General features: G+C 35.8%; 2 protein-coding genes across 5 annotated transcripts in view; one reads left to right on the plus strand and one right to left on the minus strand.

The window, feature by feature from the left end:
• The first annotated feature begins 1,115 nt into the window (after positions 1-1,115).
• Positions 1,116-13,677, plus strand: LOC107667268 (small glutamine-rich tetratricopeptide repeat-containing protein beta-like). Of its 3 annotated transcripts, none has more exons than XM_016458896.1 (12): positions 1,116-1,179; positions 1,982-2,097; positions 4,142-4,245; positions 4,389-4,464; positions 4,659-4,758; positions 4,838-4,942; positions 8,119-8,257; positions 8,405-8,467; positions 9,739-9,776; positions 10,220-10,303; positions 10,518-10,638; positions 12,920-13,677. In XM_016458896.1, exons 2-11 carry the CDS (start codon positions 1,998-2,000, stop codon positions 10,627-10,629), a joined length of 921 nt encoding a protein of 306 aa, XP_016314382.1. In that variant the 5' UTR covers positions 1,116-1,179; positions 1,982-1,997; the 3' UTR covers positions 10,630-10,638; positions 12,920-13,677. The 3 variants fall into 3 exon arrangements, with proteins under 3 accessions (XP_016314382.1, XP_016314383.1, XP_016314384.1); XM_016458897.1 differs by lacking the exon at positions 1,116-1,179 and adding an exon at positions 1,198-1,295; XM_016458898.1 differs by lacking the exon at positions 1,116-1,179 and adding an exon at positions 1,309-1,417.
• An 81-nt stretch (positions 13,678-13,758) lies between these two features.
• Positions 13,759-21,539, minus strand: part of trappc13 (trafficking protein particle complex subunit 13) — a 15,758-nt gene continuing 7,977 nt past the window's right edge. Inside the window, exons 8-13 of one of the 2 annotated variants that reach the window (XM_016458894.1) lie at positions 20,973-20,990; positions 19,464-19,597; positions 18,116-18,314; positions 15,706-15,806; positions 15,479-15,626; positions 13,759-14,051 (exon numbers count right to left, since the gene is read on the minus strand). In XM_016458894.1, coding sequence (XP_016314380.1) covers positions 13,944-14,051; positions 15,479-15,626; positions 15,706-15,806; positions 18,116-18,314; positions 19,464-19,597; positions 20,973-20,990 — 708 coding nt within the window. In that variant the 3' untranslated portion in view covers positions 13,759-13,943. The remainder of the gene's footprint in view (positions 14,052-15,478; positions 15,627-15,705; positions 15,807-18,115; positions 18,315-19,463; positions 19,598-20,972; positions 20,991-21,539) is intronic. The other variant, XM_016458895.1, reaches the window with a different exon arrangement.

Below are 21,539 nucleotides of genomic sequence, written 5' to 3' on the forward strand. Positions count from 1 at the left end.
TTCCATGCATATCAAAAACTCTTGATCGGAGGTATTCTGAGATCCCTTTTTTTTGCGAGGCATGGCTCACATCAGCTAATGCTGCTTCCCTGTTGAAAAAAAACAACAGCATATGTTGGTTAGGTATGTTTTGAAGCATGGTTTGAGCTGGTCATGTGCTGGTCCTAAGCAACTAGCTCCTGCTCAGCTTAAACCACCTCAAACCAGCAGCCTTGCTTCAAAACATATCTAACCAGCATATGCTGTTTTTTTCAACAGGGTTGTGAAAAGCACACTGACACTGTTTTGGTGTTTATACAAGTCAGTTTAGCCCTAAACCACACCTTTATTCTCATTTCATTGATTGGACTCCTGGTTTGCTAACATCTGACTCCTTTGGCATTTAGTGACACCAGAAGCCCAGTGTTTCACTTACTTTTTCCACCATCACTTTATATGTTTAATGAGTGTGCTCAATAAAGACACGAAAGATGATGATTGTTTGTGGGGTTTTTCTAGCTTAGAAATATTGTGTTTGTTGATATTTGTGAATTTTAAGACCAATTTATGCAGAAAACCAGAAAATGTAAAAGGGTTCTCTTACTTTTTTTCTTGGCAGTGTACAGAGTTAATTGAATTCGAGTCAGTTAAGGCTATTATAATTAAATAAATAATGGACACACACACACACACACACACACACACACATTCTTGCATATGTGGTTCATGGGGACTCTCCATAGGTGTAATGGTTTTTATACTGTACAAACTTGTATTTTCTATCGCCCTACACCAATCCTACACCTAAACCCACCCCTCACATTTTAATTTCATAAAACACCATTTAGTATGTTTTTTAAGCCTTTGGGTTTATGGGGACACAGAAAGTGTCCTTATAAACCATGTTTACGTTGTAGTACCCATGTCATTATACACATTTGTGTCCTCATAAACCAGATCACACACATACTCATACACTCATATACCAGAACACACACACACACACACACACACACACACACACACACACACACACACACACAACCTATAAATTAGCCCCTTTTCCGTAGTACGATTCATAAAATCTTTATTGTAGTTCTCGAGCAGGCATATTTCCGGCTCGACGGCGCATGCGCAGTGCAGAGCGTCAGTCTGACGCGACGCTGTGTCTGGCGCGAGCGCTGCAGCCTCTTTCTCCAGGTAGGTGGGCGGGGGCGCGCACAGCATCCTCAAGAATATATAATCTTATTGATATTTTTGCGCTGAATATGAGATGCGGGGGTCCTGAAGAGCACCAGAGACCTACGCTTGCAAAGGTCTCTCCTTCTCTCCGTGAATTAAACTGCGAATGTGTTCAGCCATCGCAGCTTCTGCAATCTCCTCTGTGCAAACCAATGTAAACATCAACCATCTGTGAGGCGCAGCTGCAGTTAACGGGGTTATTGTGACTTATACCTGAGACTAAATCATATTTCATGTTGTGGGAGGACATTCGGATTCCTTTGTCAGCATAACTGCCTCATGTGTTTTGGCTTGTGCTATTTATCCATGAATAACTCGCTGTGTGTTACAGTTGCATGAAACTATTCTATGTACTCTGTAAGGGGATCAGAACAGTTTTATATTTCATAATACATCCATATAGCTTTGGTGAGCAGAAGCTTATAAAGTAATTGATAGATGATTGTTATGTAATTAACCCCTGCAGCAACATGACTTGTATAAATATGCTTAGTATAGAACATCTATAGATAGTCAAGTCGGTTAATCGGATTATTTTATTTGCACAATGTACTGACAGCCTTGTCAATCTATACATTTATTAATCATGTTTTCTGTTTTAGTGAATATTTTGCAAGTGGAAAATGTTGTCTCTGCGGTCTCTTGTTATATGATTATTGCTCTTTCAGCTGACCCATCCATGCCAGCTTTTCCTGTAATGTTCTGATTCAGTTAAAAAGGAGCTTTTTCAGCGATCCTTTTTCAACAAATCTTTCCCCAGGTTTCTCCCAGACAAAATGGCAGTGGAAAAGCGCTTGGCGTATTCTATCGTTCAGTTCCTCAGAGATCAGACTCACTGTGGCTCGCTGAATTCAGATGAACAGGAAAGTCTGGAAGGTAGGTCACCCTCATGTTTAAAACATTGAAAGTCACAGGCCTTTTTTACTCTTGGGCTGGCTGTTCAGATTCTGGTCACTGTTCGATCAAAGGGACGGTAAATCACCACAGCAAGCTCTTGTACTTACCTGTGTAACCACATCATTATTATTAGTGATATATCGGCCTGATTTATCAGAGAGGTGGATTAGCTGGGTAATATTTGATGAGATTATCGGCATGAACTGATAACCATTATTCAAGTATATTTTAAACGTAATGTTTTAAAGGGGTCATATGATGTTGCTAAAAAGAACATTATTTTGTGTATTTGGTGTAATGAAATGTGTTTATGCGGTTTAAAGTAACAAAAACACATTATTTTCCACATACTGTACATTATTGTTTCTCCTCTATGCCCCGCCTTTCTGAAACACGTTGATTTTTACAAAGCTCATCGTTCTGAAAAGCGAGGTGTGCTGTGATTGGCCTGCTATCCAGTGCGTTGTGATTGGCCGAATACCTCAAGCGTGGCATCATATGACCCCTTTAACAAATCTTTTGTTGTGCTTTAAAGAAGTACTGTTATTTTGAAAAACATAGTAAAGCACAAGTACTTGGTTTTTATCATTTTAACTTCAGTGTGTTATTAGCAGTTTAATCTAAAGTTAATATATTAAAGTTAACGTATAAATGTACAAAATTGCAATGTCGTCATTGCAAATGTGTAATTACTAATATATGCATGAAAAGTTTCAAGAGAAATAACATTATATTTTTGTTTATCATAAATGCTTGTCAGTGCATTCAGTGGTACACTTTAACCACGCTGTATTTCATAAACAATACAAGTAATTATGAAATTAAATATACAGATGTATTGAAGTCCTATGTAATTGGGCCAAAAAAAGCACTGGAGAGCTCAGCAAATTGCATTTAATATAAATTTAAACTACAATATATTTTCATTTCATTGTAAATAACTTGCAATTAAGTGTATAAAAGCAATACATTCAGTTTGCACTTTTCATATTTTGTAGTATTTTTTCATATAATAATAATAATTAATTAATTCATTTGTACTTTTTTTCACAAGAGCATGTCCGCGTGGCCTGTTAATGGAGCGGATAGCTATAAAACCCTTGTGTCAGTTCCACAATCTGAATGATTTGTCAATAATACATTATGAACATTTTCTGCTCTTATGTATTTACTTTTTTTACTATTATTTCAGCAATTTTGTGCACATCTCATTTGTAATAATTAGATGAATTTGTGTATACATGAAATAATCTTTATGATCTTTAACTGTGGGCACTTTTGGACCAAAAAATATAGAAAAAAAGCAGAAAAGTAAACTCAATTTAGAAAATAAGCTCCCACACACTGTGTCACTGTGTCATTGTCCAAAAGTGTATGTACATGCATTACAGGAGCATCCTGGTATTTTTTCTAAACCAGCTCCATCACATTTCAAATTTGTTGACGTCATTTAAATGACATTTTCAATATTTTTATAATAAAATGTCCAACTACAAGTCTGTTTGCATAGTGAGCATTATATGTGTCCTAAATAGACACAAATAACTAATAATAAAAAAAAGGCATACTTATTGCATAATTTAACTAAAATGCAATTCGCCTGGAAATTATGTTAATGAGCAATATTTATTTGTTATCACACATCACGTCTCATCTCAAACATGCTCTTCACTGACCGTGTACCAAGTACACTAATTATTGACATAAAAATTTATATAAAATATACACATTATTATTGACAGGAAATGAGAGAAATGACATCACAACTGTGCAACAGTCATAATTTGTGTAAAAATGGGTATCATTCATTTTTACAAAATAAATTCTGAAATTATTTATATCTCAGCAAATCATAACATCACAGATTACATTTTACACTATATTCACAGAACAATTCAAAGAAAAACACTGTACAATGCTAGTTGTAGAAGAAACACCCACATATGAGCAGTGTAATGGCACTCTTTCTGGATGTAATGGCACCTACTGAAAAAAACAGATTACATTACTCTCCTGTTTACAGTTGCAGTACAGTGTCTGGAGACGACTTTCAAGATCAGCTCCAGTGACTATCATCTTGCCACCCCTCAGCCGCTGAGAGAGATATTCCTCAATTCCCTCCTCAAAGTAACTACATTTATTACACACCGACCTGTTTTTCTTTCATTATTTTGAGTACTGGTTTTTATTATTCAATATATTATGCAGCAAGCATGATTTGAGCATTCTGCCTTCTTTCCCAAAGACTCTTGTCTAATTGTTGTTTACAGAATGATATTGTTTCATTACCTGAGACGTTTCCATCTCCAGAGGACATCGAGAGAGCTGAGCAGCTGAAAAATGAGGGCATGTCACACTTTCCTGCTGTATTTAGACTAAAAACACTTTTCAATTCATTTCTCAGGATGCATTATGTATAACTAAATGGCATCTGTCATCACATCTTTCCATTGTAATGATGCAAATAAAACCAGGATCAATAATTGATGAATGCTGTATTCCCGATGCCCTGTGCGCTCACATGCTTTTGTCTTTATCAGGGAATAACCACATGAAAGAGGAGAATTATAGCAGCGCTGTGGACTGTTATACAAAAGCCATTGAGTTGGACCAAAGAAATGCAGTGTATTACTGTAACAGGTGAATGCATTGAGAATGCGTCAGTCATAGAGACGTATGTTTTTATGTTTGGTGTTGACTGCTGGGATTGTTCTCTCAGGGCCGCGGCACATAGTAAGCTGGGAAACTACACAGAGGCTACGGGAGACTGTGAGCGAGCGATTGCCATCGACCCGTCGTACAGTAAAGCTTATGGCAGAATGGGGTAAGATGCTTCAATTATTGTGCTATAACTGTCAGTGTTGATATTGTTAACTAGAACTAAAACAGTTGAAAATAGCTTTTGTTAATTGAAATAATGCCGAAATGATGTAAAACACAAATATTAGATGAAAAACATGAACTTAAATGAAACTTAGAAATGTTGCCGTAAAGACTAACTATAAAAAAGTTATACAACTATAAAATAAAATAAGTATTAAAATGACTAAAATGGAAATAAAAATAGGAAAGCTAAATAAAAATAATAAAAAACAAACCAAAACGACGAAAAATGGCAAAAACCTGAACTAAAATTAAAATGAACAATTAAAAGTATAGAAATAAATGCTAATTCAAAATATTAGTAAATAAGTACTTATAGAAATAGTACATATATAAATAATAGTATAGAAATAGTATATATAGTGTAGAATAGTATAGAAATAAATAAACATGAACTTAAAAAACATAGAAATGTTGCCATGAAGACTAACTATAACAAAAACTATAAACAAAACACAACCATAAAATAAAATATGTTTATGTGTTAATATTACTAAAACTAAAACTGAAATGAAAATATATAAAAGCTAAATAAAAATTTACAAAAAAACAAAAAATGACTCAAACGTAAACTAAAATTAAAATGAAAATATAAAAATAAAAGGTAATTTAAAATATTGGTAAATAAATACTATAATAGTCTTGAAATAATACTAAATATACTGATAACTGTCCTTTCATTATTTGTTTAATTCATATGATTCTAAATAGCCAAGTTGTGTTTTAGCATTAATTTATTAATATTCCCATACAGTTACCAATTTGCCTGAATTAGGAATAAAATTTGTGTTGAGAACAAATTCCATTTTGAAAATATTCCAATTTGGTTTTATTCTTGAACATCTGTATTAATAATACATGAACAACGTTGCCGTCTAGAATAGAATATAGGGATGTAACGATGAACCGCGAGCCGGATGAAAATCGATTCAAATATGTGACGATTCAAATCGGTTGAGATGCTAAACAAATCGCGATTAAATTAGGGTTAGGAGTTTATATGAATGTATGTCTGAGGGGAACTTACTGTCTATAGAAAAGTTTACGTGGTATTTTCTTTTCATCTTGCCTCTGAACGATGCATATTAAAGTAGCATTCATAAGCACAGCGCTGCTTTGTTTACAGCGGTAACCCAGGAAACACTGTATCATTGCTGTTCATAAGCGCAGCGCTGCTTTGTTTACAGCGGTAACCCAGGAAACACTGTATCATTGCTGTTCATAAGCGCAGCGGTGCTTTGCTTACAGCGGTAACCCAGAAAACACTGTATCATTGCTGTTCATAAGCGCAGCGGTGCTTTGTTTACAGCGGTAACCCAGGAAACACTGTATCATTGCTGTTCATAAGCGCAGCGCTGCTTTGTTTACAGCGGTAACCCAGGAAACACTGTATCATTGCTGTTCATAAGCGCAGCGCTGCTTTGTTTACAGCGGTAACCCAGGAAACACTGTATCATTGCTGTTCATAAGCGCAGCGCTGCTTTGTTTACAGCGGTAACCCAGGAAACACTGTATCATTGCTGTTCATAAGCGCAGCGCTGCTTTGTTTACAGCGGTAACCCAGGAAACACTGTATCATTGCTGTTCATAAGCGCAGCGCTGCTTTGTTTACAGCGGTAACCCAGGAAACACTGTATCATTGCTGTTCATAAGCGCAGCGCTGCTTTGTTTACAGCGGTAACCCAGGAAACACTGTATCATTGCTGTTCATAAGCGCAGCGCTGCTTTGTTTACAGCGGTAACCCAGGAAACACTGTATCATTGCTGTTCATAAGCGCAGCGCTGCTTTGTTTACAGCGGTAACCCAGGAAACACTGTATCATTGCTGTTCATAAGCGCAGCGCTGCTTTGTTTACAGCGGTAACCCAGGAAACACTGTATCATTGCTGTTCATAAGCGCAGCGCTGCTTTGTTTACAGCGGTAACCCAGGAAACACTGTATCATTGCTGTTCATAAGCGCAGCGCTGCTTTGTTTACAGCGGTAACCCAGGAAACACTGTATCATTGCTGTTCATAAGCGCAGCGCTGCTTTGTTTACAGCGGTAACCCAGGAAACACTGTATCATTGCTGTTCATAAGCGCAGCGCTGCTTTGTTTACAGCGGTAACCCAGGAAACACTGTATCATTGCTGTTCATAAGCGCAGCGCTGCTTTGTTTACAGCGGTAACCCAGGAAACACTGTATCATTGCTGTTCATAAGCGCCACCTGCTGTCAGAGAGTGAATCTGCATCTCATTCAGCTCGTCTGCTGTTTCCTTCAGATATGTTTTATGTATAGTTTCACAAAACTAAAGTAAGACCATTCTGTTCTTGCTTCAGATTTTTTAAATTATATAGTCTAATTTAGATAAAAAATTGCTCATGCTGCATGTATGCTGCATCTTTGTTTGGATCATGATTAAAATGCAGTGGTTGCCTCTCATTTTAAATGGAAAGAGCACAGACAAAGCCGTAGTTTGTTTATCTGAAGAGAATTCTTTTATTTGTGTAACTTACTTATTTGATTTGGGGTTTGTTTTAAAATTTCAATTTAGTTATGTTATATTTAAATTTTACAAAGAAACGTGCAGCAATAGCCTAATAAAAGGACACCTTTTCATTTACTGTCTTTAATCTAATTTTGTTAAAAAAAATCGTGAGAAAATCGAACCGTGAAATCAAAATCGTGAATTGAATCGAATCATGAGTTGAGTGAATCGTTACATCCCTAATAGAATATGATGAAAGAGAAAAACCGAGTGCCATAAATAGCAACAACAAATTTTGTAATTGCAAACAAATCACTTTTTAAAGAATCAGTCTCATGAGTTTAAACCTCAAGTCTTGAATATTTGGTTGCGATGGTACTTTTTATTTAGTATTTTTGGTTAGGAACAATTATTGTAGTAAAATTCATTAATGGAATCATTTTGGAGCAGAAAAACAAAAACAAAAAACAATCAATCAAATGAAACGGAATTAGAATCAGAATTACATTCCATTTGATTCCCATCCCTGCTGAATTATACAACGTATTTTAAAAGTTAATCTAAAATGTTCTTTTAACTGTAACCAGTATATTACAGTTACTCATGTGATACATTTGAATGATGGTACTTTATCTTTATGATTCTAGATTGGCACTAACTTCTATGAGCAAGTATCCCGAGGCGATATCTTATTTTAATAAAGCTCTGGTGTTAGATCCTGAAAACGACACCTACAAATCCAACCTAAAGATAGCAGAGCAGAAACAAAAAGAAGCATCCAGCCCTGTGAGTAGAAGAAGATACATTTACATTTGATCCATCCCATCCATCATAGACTGTCAGTCTATCTTAGTTTTTTACGAATGTATATTGAGTATCCCTGTTGAGTAATTAAATATGAGAGCTAGCCAGTAATAACATGTCTTCCTGCAGACGGCCACAGGACTGGGCTTTGACATGGCCAGCCTCATCAATAACCCCGCTTTCATTAGCATGGTATGTGCAAGTGGTTTCACATTTCTCTGTTAATAGTATTTATGAAAAGGGTCATAAATCGCCCCTGCGACCCCTTTCATGTGTCTGGAATGCAGCCCATGCCCGAGTTAAAGGGCCAGTCAGCTGGAGGCCTGAGAGTGAGCGTGTGGTTTCTAGCACACTGCAGCAGTTTAGAAAATGGGACACATTCATAACAAGAACTCGCACAATTTTAAGACCTAAATGCACAAAATCTAAGACAGGGTATGAAAGCTTTGGTTTTGCTTTAAAGGGATAGCTCACCCAAAAATGAAAATGTGATGTTTATCTGCTTACCCCCAGAGCATCCAAGATGTAGGTGACCTTGTTTCTTCAGTAGAACACAAACGAAGAATTTTAACACAAACCGTTGCAGTCTGTCCGTCATATAATGGAAGTGAATGGGAATCACAGCTTTGAGAGTCAAAAAAACATACACAAACAAAACCAAATAAAAAATTACCGCCACCTATCTCTCAAATGGACCATTGACACTCTATCTACAATCTCAATTAGGAGTGTCAATGGTCCATTTGAGAGATAGGTGGCGGTAATGCACTTATAAGTCTGTGATCCGCTGTAAAGCAAGAAGAAGAAGACGACGCGTCACGCGCCGGCTGTTGAGAACGCGCTCAGGACAGTTTGGACATTGCAGTGAATCAGAGGTAAAAAACAATATAAATACTGTTCAGTTTCTTGCACAGACCGATCGTTTCGTGTCTTTACACATCAATGTATCGTCACGAGCCGCAGGGTTTAATTTGGTTTTTTTTGTGTATTTATTTTTTTACTCAAAGCTGTGATTCCCATTCACTTCCATTATAAGACTGACAGACTGCAACGGTTTGAGTTAAAAATCTTTGTTTGTGTTCTACTGAAGAAACAAAGTCACCTACATCTTGGTTGCCCTGGGGGTAAGCAGATAAACATCACATTTTCATTTTTGGGTGAACTATCCCTTTAAGGTTTAGAGGTTTGGAGTAGCATACTTCCATGCAGTAGTACTGTCAGTATTTCTGCAGGATACATGGATATACTGTGCACAGCTGCATGGATGATCTACTAAATTTACATTGCAACGGAGCATACTGTGCAGAATACTGTATCCCACAATGCAGTACTTTTGAAACGAGCTTCACTTTCTGATGTCACCATTAAGCCAGGTGCCATTTATTCTATTAAATTATTTTAACGAACTGCCAGACTAAATTTGATGTTTATATCCACTCAAACACTTCCTCTTTTCACTATAGGCTGCCAGTGTGATGCAAAACCAGCAGGTGCAGCAACTGTAAGTTTAATCATTTTGACTCTGCACATTTGTGGTACACTTTTATAATTTAAAGGGATAGTTTATCCAAAAAATAAAACTTGTCACCATTTTCTCAAACTGTCATTCATAATCTGTAGGACTTTTTGATGTTTTTTTTTTATTTCTCACCATTTGTTGATAATCAACTTTTTTAAGCTTCAAAAAGTACATAAGAACATGATAAAGTAGTCCATATAAATTGAGAAGTTTAATCCAAGAGTTATGATTACAGATTTAATTGAAGATTTATTCACATATAAACATTGATCAACACACATACATGGAGCACATCAAATATGGTAAACGGAAACTCAACCGTACTTGTTTGAAATGTGAAAAATTCGTTTTAACTCTTAATATAGGTCACACACACTATATCATCTCATGGCACGGTGTGTTTGTGATTAACTCTCCAAAACCAGCATGTCGGGCATGATGTCTAACGCGGTGGGGGGACCTGCAGCCGGAGTCGGTGGATTATCTGACATATCCAGTCTCATTGAAGCGTGAGCATCTTCTCTTTGATGCTTGATTGACTTGACATGTGTTACACTAACGGTTTTAAGAATGATGTGCTACACAGATATTCAAAGGTGATGTGTATAATATACCACTGCACCATGCAGAATTATAATCATAGTATGATGCTTTGACGTGCCACATGAACAAGGATTCTCAAACTGTGGTTTGAGATGTTCTGTGTGTTGCTGTTTCTCTCAGTGGACAGCAGTTTGCCCAGCAGATCCAGCAGCAGAATCCAGAACTGATCGAACAGCTGAGGAACCACATCCGGAGTCGCTCTTTCAGCGGCAGCGCAGAGGAGCACTCCTGATCCCAGCAGGTCTGAGACACCACACTCATCCTGCTTGAAGAACTGTATACTTGCATGCAGTCTTAATAGGAGTAAATGCACTCGTTAGAGTTGGAGACGCGAGTTAGTGGTTGGCAACACATTGAGCCGTGCTGCTCATGTGGGCATCTCAAGTTCGAATACAGCTTGTGACATTTCTAACACAGACTCGATGGAAAAATTAGCTTCTACTTTCATTTTTGCTCCAAAACGTACCTATATTTACAATTTACTGCAATTTCCATCTGAATTAAGCACTAGAGGCTGTTCAATACAAATTATGAATGCAGGGGTAGATTACTGAATAATAGACTTATTTTTTACCATAGCATTATAAATGTCTTTAATGTCACTTTTGATCAATTTAATGTGTCTCAGCTGAATAAAATGTATTTCTGAAAATTCTTTCACTTAGTGGTTTGGACACACCGTTCAACACAACACATTAAGCTGTGGTGCTCATGTGGGCGTCACAAGTTTGAATAACTTGCGACATTCAGTTTCTAGCTGAAATGAACACTAAAGGCAGCAAAACAAATTATGTTTACAGGAGCAGATTATCGATTAATAAAGACTAATTTTCTTGTGGCTTCTTGCACAATGCTATGTTATGACCTCAAAACACTTTTCCCATAGAGCATTATTTGTTAACTAATACATTTTGACATTCGCGTCACAGAACCAGCTCCATATTTATGGCTTTTCTGATGTAGTAAACTTGCTCAGTAGCGCACCTGGTACAGCACTTGCAATGCAAAGCGTTCAAGTCCTTTGAAACACCAGTCACAATACTCAAAGAGCACAAAGACTTGTAGAGGGGCATGGTTTTATCTCATGTTTGCTTTTGTTAAAGGGATGGTTCACACAAAACGGACAATTCTGTCATCATTAACTCACCTCCATGTTGTTTATTTATTCACATTTATTTATGTTGGTAACCACACAGTTGACAGTAGCCTTTGATTTCCATAGTACTTTCCATATTATGCAAGTCAATGGCTACCAGCAATTGTTTAGTTACCAATATTCTTTAAAATACCTTCTGTGTTCAAGAGAAATTAGTAACTCATAAATGTTTGGAACAACCTGAGGGTGAGTAAATAGTGACACATTCATCCGTTTCAGATTAAATGTAATACATTTCATCACCACTCACTTTGAAAGTGTCGCGAAACATGCAAGAAGTGATGTAATTACCATTGTGTATAAAATGTGCTATATAAATAAACTTTGCCTAATATCATTTTGCAGGATGTCGCAACAGCCGTTTTTCCAGTGAGCCTAAAAGTTTACCATTACTACTCCTTTTTTCACTGTCTGCAACTGTCAGGAATTTTCATATCATATTTATACTGCTGTAAATTTATTAAATGCAGTGATGTAAAAAGTATTTGAGTAAACGTAATTAGTTGCTTAATGTAATTACCGTATTGGCCCGAATATAAGACGACCGCGTTTTTTCAGATGTATTTCCAAGAAAAAAACTTCGTCTTATATTCGGGTCAATATGGTAGTATCTTTTTGGCGACTTAGTATTGAAGATATTAGTATCTTTTACTCTCTACTTGACCACATTTTTGAGTAAGCATATGTACTCTTCTCTCCAATACATTTGTGATGAGTAGTGCAGTTACTTGTTACATTTTGCATGACACCTACCTTTTTCTGTAGCAGTTTATTTCTGCTACAAAAGAAATGATATCGCCATCTACAGGACTTTGACGGTACTACAGCATGTGCATTTTTTGCCCTTACTTCACCAAACTTGTCAACAAGGCAAATATGAGTGCATTAGCAGGTAGTTGTGAATCCCAGATGTTTCATATATAAGATGAGGACATAGCTGAGGCCTTTTTGAAGGATACTGGTTGACTTACGCCCTTTTGAGTACTTGAACTTAAATGAGACTTGAGTGTTTGTAGACGCCTTGTTTTGAGGTGTTCAGTTTCATTTTCGATTTTAGAAAATAAACGTGGATTACTCTCCTCACAAATCGACTGTTTCTTGGTTTTCACTGGCATTTCTCTTAGTTGTTGAGGACTAATGCATCTTTGAGCCTACATTCTGTATGTGTAAAATACTTAAGTACTGTTAAAATCAGATACTCTAATAAGACTTTTAATCAAGTCATACTGAAATCGGTGACTTGTTACTAGTAATGGAGTCACTTTCACTCAAGTATGTTTTTCAGGTGCTCTTATTAAATGTTTATGCAACTGTGTATCCTGCAGAATTATGAAAACTATGAATCTCTGTCTTATGGTCTATACAGGATCAAGAACCGAAGGAGGGCGGCGGAGGGAAGTCGTGAGTGCAATCGTTTAAATCATTCTTCTATTCTAGTCGAACCCGAGATGGAGGGCATGGCACTTTATATGGAAGCATCAGAAGAGAAGAGGAATAACACATTTAAAATCACCTAATACACAGAGAACATCATCTTAATACCTGAGTGAGGTTTCTTTGCGTTTGTCTGTGTAGATAACGTTTCAGTCCTCTCTTTATGAATGTAGCTGGTAACGACATATCAGAGTTGAGTTTATTTTACTAAACGAATGGCTGATCATACGTTTGTGCCTATTAATTAGATGTGGGGCCATGGTTATTAATATCCAAGGACATTTTTAGGGATAGTTCAGTCCTTAAAAGACAATTCACTCGTTGTTTGGTCATGAGGGTGAGGAAATGATGACAGAATTGTCGTTTTTGGGTGAACTATCCCTTTAACACATTCTCTGATTATTTTTACTATATATTCTGTTCGTTTTAGGAACAAGAGACATTTGTGTGTGATAATCACTATATCGGCTGCCATCACCAGTCCTGTTTGTTTAGGCGTTTGATTCATCGGTAATGACAGCAAAATATTGCTATAATAAGCATATTCATAATCTCACCGTTTCTTTTGCATGCGCCATATTTGCAGTCAGATGAGTGATTGAAGCTTATGTAATATGCTTATAAAACAGAGCAGTATAATGTTTTTGTCAACAAAAAAAAAAGTGAATAAATGTGTCTTGAAATCAATCTGAAGATGTTAGTGTTCAGTGATATTTGGTTATTATTACCCAGAAGAAATTGAACTCCTCGCACAGCCCACTTTTGTACAGGAAGCCTTTTATAATTGTTTTAACACACTTTTTAAATTGACATTTTATTTACATTAACAGACAGTTAAAATCATGATTAAGGGCTTAAAAAAGACATTTTAAAACAGCAAGCTTTAAGGTAAAGAGCAGAAGGTGTTATATTAATAGATGCAGGACAGATGGGAGTTGGTCCATTGACACAGGGTTTCAGCTCTCTGGACTGGTGTACGGACACACCACACAGACCTGTGCGATATCATCATATTCATATGTCCTCTTCAGGAAGGTGTCTGTTAGCCTCAGTCCTGATATGCTCTAAAAAAAAAACAGACATGGGGGGGGGGGGGATCAAGTTTTTAAAGAGGTCATATGCTACACTTTTATGTTATTTTATTGTGTCCCAGTACCCCGGAGATAAAGTTTTTAAAGAGGTCATATGCTCCACTTTTATGTTATTTTATTGTGTCCCAGTACCCCAGTTATGATGATTATTGCACCTAAAAATGTATTATTTTATTTAATTTTACATGATCGTTTCGGTAATCATAGGGTGACCATACATGCCATTTTCCCAGGACGCGTCCGGGCCAGGATTTCTATATTGCCTAAAATATCTAGGTTTTGGCTTTGTTTGCGTGTGCAGACCAATCGGTGTATGATATCAAAATACCTCGAGAGCATTTTGAAAGCTTAAGTAACCGTCTGTATGGTATTTTGATGTCATACACCGATTGGTCTGCACACGCAAACAAAGCCAAAACCTAGATATTTTAGGCAATATAGAAATCCTGGCCAGGACGCATCCTGGGAGAATGGCACGTATGGTCACCCTAGGTAATCATATGCCACCTTTTCTCTGATCCCATTTTTTGAAACACTGTACCTTTAAGAGAATCTTTAAATGACATGGTTGTTATGATTGGCTAAGCTCTTGGCATGTTATAGCAGGTGTTGTCAGTCATTTCACATGCAAAGTTGCTAAATATTAAATAAGTTCCTGAATTAATTTGAATTCAAGTAGTAAACAGGATACAGAATCATTTATATATAGTACATTATATTTTGAAAATATATTAAATACATAATTAAAATGCAATTCGATGCTTATAAAGAAATGACAGAAATTCATATAATTGCTGTCATTTTTAAAATATACAGCATTTTTCTATATGAATACTCGTAAACATGTTATTAGCATACATAAAACATTTTTTTTCCCCGAAACATTTGATGATAGTAATAATCAATGTTTAAAATATCACCTACAGAAATGTGTATTTAATTGATTTCATTATATTTAAGAAATTAATTTTCTATTCATGAGTCATTGTAGAAGAGCAAAATGTATCCCCTAATTATGTTTCTCAATAACTATTCTGAAAACAATGTGATGGACATTTTGCAGCGCTTTAGATAAAAAAAAAAAAGTATTGTCATTTTAGAGAAATATGTTGATTCAGTTGAAAATAAATAGGCATAAATAGTTACAATTTATACTTTTATAATTGAAATGTAGTTATTGAAATATTGTTACATCTGTCGCATAATTTCTGTTAGACTAACGAAATTCCTCGGTTGTGTGACTGACTGCATTGAGTTTTTTAGAATTATACTTCAGTAAAATCCTATTGCCATTCCAATTCAGATTTCATTTCAACATCCTGTGGACCAAAAAGGATTTCTTAAGCCTTTGCTATAAATGCATGAAAAAAGCCCATTGATGATGTCTGAGTTTGGCGTACCTGTAAACCCTGGACGGAGGACAGCAGTTTGAGAGGAATGGAGAGGGAAGCGCTGGGGCTGAGTTTCCCCAGCTGTCTGCCTGACACCCCACACCAGTGAACGGAGCGAGTGTTACACATCTCCAGCACCAGATCCATGGTCCTCTCACTGACAGCAAACAAACCAGCGCTCAACACTCACCGACTACAGTACAAGCACACAGACAGACGCACAGCAGTGCTCTTACCTGCAGTTTGTGATTTTACAGGTGATGTCGAAGGGCTCCTCTAGACTGACCGTGTCTGGGATCAACTCGAGAGAAAGCCTGACGTCACCGTAACCAGGAGCCTAGAAGAGAAGAGGGGGAACACATGAGTAGTATCATGAGTTATGTAATCAGATTGCTTTTTCAAGTGACTAGTAATTCATTACTTTTAAATTTACAATAAATATCTGAGCTACTTTTTCTTGAGTTACTTTGTTTTCCAATAAATTTATTGGCTGACAGCTCTCCTGTCCCCGTGTTGAGAGAAATTGAGAGTTGCCAAAAATATAATATTTGTTTTTTTTTGTTAATAAAACTAAAAATGAACACTAAAGGCAGCAAAACAAATTATGTTTACAGGAGCAGATTATCAATTAATAAAGACTTATTTTCTTGTGACCCCCCGCCCCAAAATGTATAATTTTTTCACCATCGCATAAATTAAATACCCAAATTTTGCCTTTACTGTTTTGTGTTTTCAAAGAAAAATATTTACTTAACACTGAACATTTATTTAACATTCTAGCAGACATTATACCAACAAAGCACAACTTAACTTAAAATGAGTAAGTTAGTAAAATGATGAGACCCCCTTCTTGAATCAGGCATGTATTTTTTACTGTACAAATAAATGCAGCCTTGCTGAACAGAAGAGACTTCTTTTAAAACATTAGAATATATTTCAGATCCCACAGATAGATACAAATCTATTACAGATTTGAACACTATGTGTGAATGTTATAATAAATGTGACCCTGGAGCACAAAAGCAGTCTTAAGTCGCTGGGGTATATTTGTAGCAATAGCCAAAAATACATTGTATGGGTCAAAATTATTGATTTTTCTTTAATGCCAAAAATCATTAGGATATTAAGTAAAGATCATGTTCCATGAAGATATTTTGTACATTTCCTACGGTAAATATATCAAAACTTAATTTTTGATTAGTGATATGCATTGCTAAGAACTTCATTTGGACAACTTTAAAGGTGATTTTCTCAATATTTAGATTTTTTTGCTCCCTCAGATTCCAGATTTTCTAACAAACCATACATCAATGGAACGATTATTTATTCAGCTTTCAGATGATGTATAAATCTCAATTTCAAAAAATTGACCCTTATGACTGGTTTTGTGGTCCAGGGTCACAACTGTATTAACTAATGCTGTCAAACGATTAATCGCATCCAAAATAAACGTTTTTGTTTACATAATATATGTGTGTGTACTGTGTTTATTTATTGTGTATATATAAATACACACACATGCATGTATATAGGCTATTTAAGAAAAATATGTTACGTTTATATATTAAATAGATTTATACATTATATAAATTATATTAATATAAATGTTAACATATGAGTGTGTATTTATATATACATAAATATACACAATACAAACATATTATGTAAACAAAAACGTTTATTTTGGATGCGATTAATTGCGATTAATTGTTTGACAGCACTAGTATTAATATAGGTATTGTAATTATTATTGTTTTACTTTTTTATTTTATTTTACAGAACAACAGTAAAATTACAATGCTAACATTTATGAATGTTGATGGAGCTTTTATTTAGGCGGAAACCCCCAGGAAGTCTTCAGTGCTTTTTTTGTTGACAACAGCACATTTATAAATGATTCTCATTAAGAATTTGGGAAGACGTTTGTTGCACGCATCACATTGTCACATCCATGCCTTATAAAAATGCATCAAAATGTGACTGAGCAACTGAAGAGTAATACTGTATTAGCGCAGATTTTCGTCGCGCTTTGGACTGTAAACCCTGGTGAGCTCGTGCAGCGCTGTTTGAATACAATCCGTGCCTGTATTAGAAAACATTACAATCTGCAGTTTATTTACTAATCATTTAAGGCCATTTCGCGATTTCAGTCATCATACAGTAACCAGCAGCAACCACCCCTTCCTCTTCTCATCGAAGACATGAGATGCAGCACTAAACAGCCTCTCGCTGTCGGTGCTTGTAATGATTTTAGCATCTTTCTCGGACAGATTTAAATGCTTTGCTGCATTAGTGCACGCCTCTCTCATCATTGTTCGGTTCAATTAATTCGGTCTTTTCGCTTATTCGCAATTTCGGTTGCCGAACATTCGGTGCATCCCTAGAAAGTAATGCATTACTTTTCATAAAAAGTAACTAAGTAACGCAATTAGTTACTTTTTCATGAAGTAAGGCAATATTGTAATGGATTACTTTTAAAAGTAACTTTCTCCAACACGAATGAAATGTGTTCTGCATAATCCACAAACACTTTCTTGCTGATTTGTGTGGAAAGGACTGATGACATAATTCATCTGATTAAATAGGCTGAATTCTTGCAAGTCTTTATTATGAATTTTTTTTTTATCCACGCTAAATCCAGCGCACCATTCTCTGGAGCTGGCTGGTCTGTAGACGTCCTCTCTCCCCAAGGTTGGTTTTCCACACAATGTCTAGTTTGCCGATCACCGTCACTCCCTTGATGACCCCGGCCTTCTCCGCAAACTCTGGCTTGGGCTTCAAACAGTACAAATACTGCCTCGTGTCCAGCGGCTGCAGATACGACATCCTCCCAAACGTTGACTCGCTGTAGAGACAGAAGAAAAAGTTGCACATAAGTGTAACGCCAACATCGGTGTTGCCGAACCATTTAAAGGTGCTGTCACATTTACCACTACTGAATATTTGTGGGCAAAATCAAGTCAATAGCACAATCATTCTGTTTTTCGTCCATCAGTACATCAGATACTGCAAACTGGTATTTGTTATCATATTAATTTCTCATCATAATCATAAACACTGATTTGTAGAGCAACATTCTTCTAGTTATTTATCTAAGGAATCAGAAATCATATTTGCAGAAAATAGCTTACTTCTACCCTGAACAATAGGGTGGACAAAGCACACAATTGTCTGATTTACAGCAATGCACTTACAATAGAAGTCTATGGGCCAAGAGTGATTAAAAGAAGATTTGTGAAGCTCATATTTTTGAACAATCGACAGTAATTTTGTCTCTAGTCTTATTTGAAAACAAATACTGTTTAAAACTGTGCATTTTAATGTTGCAGTATCTTGCCCCATAGACGTCCATTGTAAGTGCATTAACTTTAAAATTACTGTAAACATGATTTTTGTTCATTTTTACAATCTGAGGGACAAGTCAGCATTATTTTCTTTGGTAATGGACAACATGTCACAAATGTAATGTCACATAAACTGTATTCAACCCAAAACACTCCTTTATTGACCTACACTACTGTTCAAAAGTTTGGAGTCAGTATATTTTTTTAAATAAATCTCTTATATGCTCACCAAGGCTGTTTTCTATGTTAATATATATTAAAATGTAATTTATTTCCGTGATCAAAGCTGAATTTTCAGCATTATTACTCCAGTCTTCAGTGTCACATTATCTTCAGAAATCACTCTAATATGCTGATTTGCTGCTCAAGAAACATGTCTGATTATTATCAATGTTGACAACAGTTGTGCTGCTTCATATTTTTGTGGAAACAGTCATACTTTTTTTCCCCTGGATTTTTTTAAGGAAAGAAAGTTCAAAAGAACAGAATTTTGTTGAAATAGAAATATTTTGTAACATTTGTAACAGATGTCTTCTTTATAAAGTTAATGCATCCTTACTGAAAAAAAAAAATACTAAACCCAAACTTCTGAACAGTCACAAATATATGGACAAAATCCAGCCAATGGTACATGTATATGTAAAGGTTACCTCTCACTGCCAGCAGACACATTGTTGAGCTCAGTGACGTTGTACATCATAGAAGGTTCCAGAGAGACTTTCTCCATGAACATTGGGGATGTAGTGATGTTCTGGATCTGTGCCTCTAGAAACACCTCATCCGTCTGTAGGGTCAAAGGTCAAAAGCATCAAATCAGACCGGCTGCTGAGATCCAATTATTTATTAAGCCCTGGTAAGATTTCATGCAGGACTGTACTGTATGTACATTTATATTTTATACACAATATCCTGGAGATACTTTATTTGAAGGGCTCCACATAAAGACGTAATGCAAATGAATAATTACAGTTACCATTAAAGATCAACTAAAAGTATGTGTTCATAGTTACTATGATTTCAGATCTGAGTGTCGCTGAAGTTGAATCACTATCATGTAAAAGTCTCTGAATGCGGCCCTTCAAATCAAGCTCTTCAGACAAGTTCAAGAGAAATTTGTTGAATTTTTGCAGAGAGCCAAATAAAGCAGCTGTTTGCCCAGTTGATCTCCGGCCGGTAGATTAGTATTATTTTGAGTTGGTATTACAAGTGGAGGTTAGTTCAGTATTGTTATTGTTACAGCATGAAGCAAAGATCCCATGCCAAGCCTGATTAATTCAATAATAAAAAACAACAACAACAATTTTGAAAGTATGCATTTGCAATTAGACTATTAGGCATCTCTTTAAACTCTTTACTCCATTACAATTGATACTAATGAAATATAAGAGAGTGTACATGGTGGTATGCGAAACGTTTGAAATCTGTCAAAGAAAACAGCAAATCAATAAAAAAACAAGCATCAACTTCTCCCAGTTTAAGAAAACAAAAGAGTGAATATCTGTTTTCTCCAGAGTCAGACATGTATAATTGATTTAGTTCAGCGCTGGTCAGATGAGTGAGCGGTGAAGAAGCAAAAGCACTGAGAGGAAACAAGCCAAGGAAAACAGAAGGAACATATTTCTCTCATCTCACTTTCAGACTCTGAGATTATCAGCATTATTTGGCCAATAAAAATGATAACTTTTTTCCCACTAAATTAAAATTTCCAAATAAATACATCTCAAGAATGTTTTAAACTTTGAGAAAATATTGTGTAAAAATAAATGTTAGTTACTGTAGCTTTTTGCTCTGTCTGTTGGTGTCACCTTGGCCTCTCGGGCTACTGGTTAATATTAATATTAATGAAACATTTATAGCCAAATACCTATTTAGGCCTTTTTTAGGCTACTGTTATAGGTAGTGTAACCTTTCTAAACCCTTTCCAAATGATAACAAAGTAACATTTTATCCAATAAAGGTTATGGCAATAATGGCAAAAAATGGCAAATAAAGTATAAAAAAAAAAGAGTTTTACTAATGGGATAATAATTAATGAATTATTGAATATTAAAATACTTTTCTCATGTTTTCTTCTTACTTGTTTCAAAAGACTTTAAAGAGAAGGAAAGAAACAGGTTATGCTGAAAAAAGGAGTTGCGATGAGAAGGGAAAACAATTACCACTGAACTGAGGTCACTCTAATGGAGGAATAAAACACAAAAATAAACATTAGAGAAGTGAAGGTTACATGCACCAGAAAATGACAATGTCAGTTTTCTTTTTGAGGCAGCGTAAATGTGAACAAAACAACTAATTATGAATGAAACACACACACACACTATGGAAGTCCGTTTCCGCCACTAAATAAAAAATAAAGCAAGGTAATTGCGACTTTTTATCTCGGAATTCTGACTTTATAACACGCAATTCTGAGAAAAAAAATCATAATTGTGAGATATGAACTCGCAATTGTGAGAAAAAAAGAAAGTCAGAATTGCGAGATATGAACTCGCAATTGTGAGAAAAAAAAGTTTATATCTCGCAATTCTGACTTCATAACTCGCAATTCTGAGAAAAAAAGTCAATTGCGAGATATGAACTCGCAATTGTGAGAAAAAAAGAAAGTCAATTGTGAGAAAAAAAAGTTTATATTTTGCAATTCTGACGTCATAACTCGCAATCCTGACGTCATAACTCGCAATCCTGACGTCATAACTCGCAATCCTGACGTCATAACTCGCAAATTC

Source organism: Sinocyclocheilus anshuiensis, unplaced genomic scaffold (genome assembly GCF_001515605.1).
Source record: "Sinocyclocheilus anshuiensis isolate Anshui unplaced genomic scaffold, SAMN03320099.WGS_v1.1 scaffold952, whole genome shotgun sequence".
NCBI lineage: Eukaryota > Metazoa > Chordata > Actinopteri > Cypriniformes > Cyprinidae > Sinocyclocheilus > Sinocyclocheilus anshuiensis.